Genomic DNA, 3416 nt, shown 5'->3' on the forward strand with positions numbered 1-3416 from the left:
AGATGACTGTGGGTGGCATGCCCAGACACACTCTCTTGGAGCAACATAGGAAGGTTGGTCCTACCCACACAGCCAGGACTACATCCCAGCAGGAGGACCAGGTACCCACAGGTAAACCAGCTGGGGATTGCTAGGATTGCCATGTTTCCGCACACAATCAAAAGTGCTCCATGGGCCCTTGTGAACAGGAGGGAGGGGGCAAAACTTCCTTGTCTATGTGGCCCAAGGGGAAGGATGACATGTCACACAGGAACCCCTGATACTTTTGGAGTGTGTCACTGGGAAGGCTTGGAGTCCTGGCAGGGCAGCCTCCCACCAAGAGTCCTTGGACAGTCCCTGCCCCATGCAGGGCGCAGACACTTCTCTCAGTGAAGTACAGCTCCAGGAGCAGAACCCTGTGCTTCCTGGCCCAGCCCAGGCTGCAGGGTGGTGATGGTTCTTTCCAGAGAGGTGCCCATGGGACAGAGGGAGCTGGGTCACATCCCTGGATGAAGCTAAACACCAAATCATGCCCCACATGCCCCTCTTGCGACCAACAGGAGCATGGGCCCTGTTGGAAAGACAAGAGAAAATAGCCTGGAAAACGGCTTTCTCCCTTACTTGCTCCCCTGAATGCTAATGAGTGGCGCTGGCTAAAAATACCCAGCAAGGCTGGCGTGCGCACGGCAGAAGGGGAAAATGGGGGAGCTGGAGGTTCCAGCTTCCCGGAAGGAAAATGGACAGGCGAGGGAGAGCCTTCCCCGAGGCGTTCGGCGCCCGGCTGCCGGCATAGGCACGGTTCCCCCGCTACCCAGCTCCGAGGTTGAGGTTCCAACCTCTCCTTCGGGAGCGCATCCCTGGTGCTTCCTGCGAAGCCGCAGGGCTCCCCGTGCCGGGGAAGTGGCGGCGCCCCCCCTCGCACTCCCTCCCCCCACGAGCCCTGCGGACGGGGCATACCGAGGCGAAATAACCGCGGTTGGCCTACAAAGCACAGCACAATAAAGGTGCTGGGGACCGCTGTCCCCGCGGGAGCGGAGGGTTTGCACCGGTCAGGGCAGAGCGGAGGGCTCGGTCCGCTGCATCACAGCCGCCGACACCCCACAGGGCAGCCACAGGAATGCACGGTGGTCCGCCCGCCTCGTGCACGAGCAAGCGCTAAAAATAAAATCGAGAGAGAGGACATAAGCACGGGGACAAGCGGCAGCCCTCCGCAAAGCCACGGGCGTGACTGCAAGACCCGCCGCCCCCTGCCCTAGCTGCGCGTCCGTCGCCGCACTCCCCGCTCGGGAACCAGCCGGGGGGCGGCCCGCGGTCCCCTCTCCGAGCTCCCGTTGCCACGCAGGAGGGGGGCGGGGAGGCCGGCGTCACCGCCCCCGGGCCAAGGCGTCCCGAGCACGGGGGTCGCGCACTCCCCCCGCCACCCGCGGCGGCCCGACGGGCTGCCCCCCACCCTCCGCCCTCCGCGGCTCACATCCATAATTAATCGCCTCCCCGCAGCCGCCGCGATAAGAGAGGGCGGGCGGGGACGAGGAGGCGGCGGAGTCCGGGAGGCGGGGGGGGAGGGGGGAGCTTGTGCGCTCGCCGCGCCCGTCTCACTGCGGCCGGCGGCTGCCTGCCGTGCGGAGCGGAGCGGAGCAGCCGCCCCGTCGGGGAGCGCCGAGCTCGCATGGCCGCGCCGCGCCGCGCCGCCGCCGCCGCGGGGCCGGGGGGGGCCGCGGGAGGAGGATGAGGCGGGCGGCGGGGCGGCGGCGGCGGCGGCGGCGCGGAGGATGAAGTGGAGCGTGCGGGGAGCCTGCGCCGCGCTCTCCAGCTGCCTCCTGCTCGCCTGCGCCCTCAGCGCCGCCGCCGTGGGCCTCAAGTGCTTCTCGCTGGGCTCCGAGCTGAAAGGCGAGCCTTTCCGCCTGGGCACCGCCGCCGGCGCCTTCTACTCGGGGCTGCTACTGGCCGCCGGCCTCTCACTGCTCGCCGCCGCGCTGCTCTGCTGCCGCCCGCCCGACGAGGCGCCCGCGGCGCCGGCCTCGGCTTCGGCCCCGGCCCCAGCTCCGGCCGGGGATCCGGACCCGGCAGGCGGCGGCCCCAGCGGGGGGGAGGCGGCTGCCGCGCCGTCGGGGCCGGTGGAGAAGGCGCCGCCCGGGGGGCGGCAGAACTTCCTGCTGCTGGGAGTGCTGGTGTTCATGCTGGGCGTGCTGAGCGCCTTCGCCGGCGCCGTCATCGACGGCGACACCGTGTCGTTGGTGGAGAGGAAGTACTCGCACTACTGCCTGCTGCAGCCCGGCGGCGCGGCCCGCCCGCGGAGCGGCCCCGCGGCCCCCGACGGCTCCGCCGCGGCTCTCCGCTGCCAGAAGCTGCGGGACTACCAGCGCGGCTTGGTGCTCTCCACCGTCTTCAACGCGCTGGAGTGTCTCCTGGGCCTGCTCAACCTGCTCCTCGTCAAGAACTATAAGGCCTCGCAGCAGCGCGGGCGGCGGCGGCGACGGCGACGAGCGGCCCCAGCTGCGGCCGCGGCGGCGGGCGGGCGGCGGCGGCGGCGACGGGGCGGCGGCGGCGGGCGGCGGGCGCCGCGCCACAGCCAGGGCTCACTCTTCTCCGGCGGCGAGCCCGAGCTCAGCCCCGGGGACTGCCCCTTTCAGGCCGTCTCCTACATCAACGTGGGCGTCTTCCACGTCTTCGACGAGGCCGGCGTGGAAGTGCACTGCGGCGGGCATCCTTCCGTCGAGCTGCCCGGCTACTCGCCCATGGACCCCGAGCTTAACGCCTCCTACCCCTACTGCTACCCGCTGCCCAGCGAGCAGCCCCCCGCCTACGAGGAGATCTACCCTGGGGAGCCCTGTGCTCACGGCACCTAGCGCGGACCGGCGGGAATCCCGGCTCCCTGACAGCCGGCAGCGGGACCGGCGGGAGCGGGTGTCGGAGCTGGAGCGGGCCCGCCAGCGCCGGCAGCCGCGGAGCTCGGGGACAGGGCTCGCACCACCGACGAGATGGGTGCCGCCGTGCCTCTGGTTCTGCGGAAGCTTCTCCTTCCTCCCTGTCTGCTTTCCTCTTCTCCCTTCCCTTCCGCACTCGTCCGTCTGTCCGTCCCTCCGTCCGCCAGCGGCTGAATTTTCCACAGGCCGCCCAAGAAATGCCTAAGGGTTGGATCCTCCCGCCGCCTCTCCTCCGTAGCCAAGTTTAGTTACTTTCAAGTGATTCATCAGTCTCCAGCTTTAGCAGTCCTGAGTTACCCATTTATGATAACCAGCCAGTGTAAGGAAAAGGTGTCATGAAGCTTCTTTACCTCTCAGAAGAGCTAAATTTCTGAACAACGCAGAGACATTTGTGTCACGTTTACTAGAGATGTATTGGGGATCTTTAACGTTTACACTACTCCTTGGGAGAATTGAGTTCTGTTCTAAGATTTAATGAGTTAAAACATTCGTTGGTCTTGTAAGATGCACATT

General features: G+C 67.5%; 1 protein-coding gene across 1 annotated transcript; it reads left to right on the forward strand.

The window, feature by feature from the left end:
- The first annotated feature begins 1748 nt into the window (after positions 1-1748).
- TMEM271 (transmembrane protein 271) lies at positions 1749-2913 on the forward strand. Its single transcript, XM_051643451.1, has one exon. The coding sequence runs from the start codon at positions 1749-1751 to the stop codon at positions 2823-2825; it is 1077 nt and encodes a 358-aa protein (XP_051499411.1). The 3' UTR covers positions 2826-2913.
- The last annotated feature ends 503 nt before the right edge of the window (positions 2914-3416 follow it).

Source organism: Apus apus, chromosome Z, assembly GCF_020740795.1.
Source record: "Apus apus isolate bApuApu2 chromosome Z, bApuApu2.pri.cur, whole genome shotgun sequence".
Lineage (NCBI taxonomy): Eukaryota > Metazoa > Chordata > Aves > Apodiformes > Apodidae > Apus > Apus apus.

What these genes read in the sequence shown, in the direction of transcription:
- TMEM271 (XM_051643451.1), top strand. Translation starts at nt 1,749, where the DNA reads ATGAAGTGGAGCGTGCGGGGAGCCTGCGCCGCGCTCTCCAGCTGCCTC.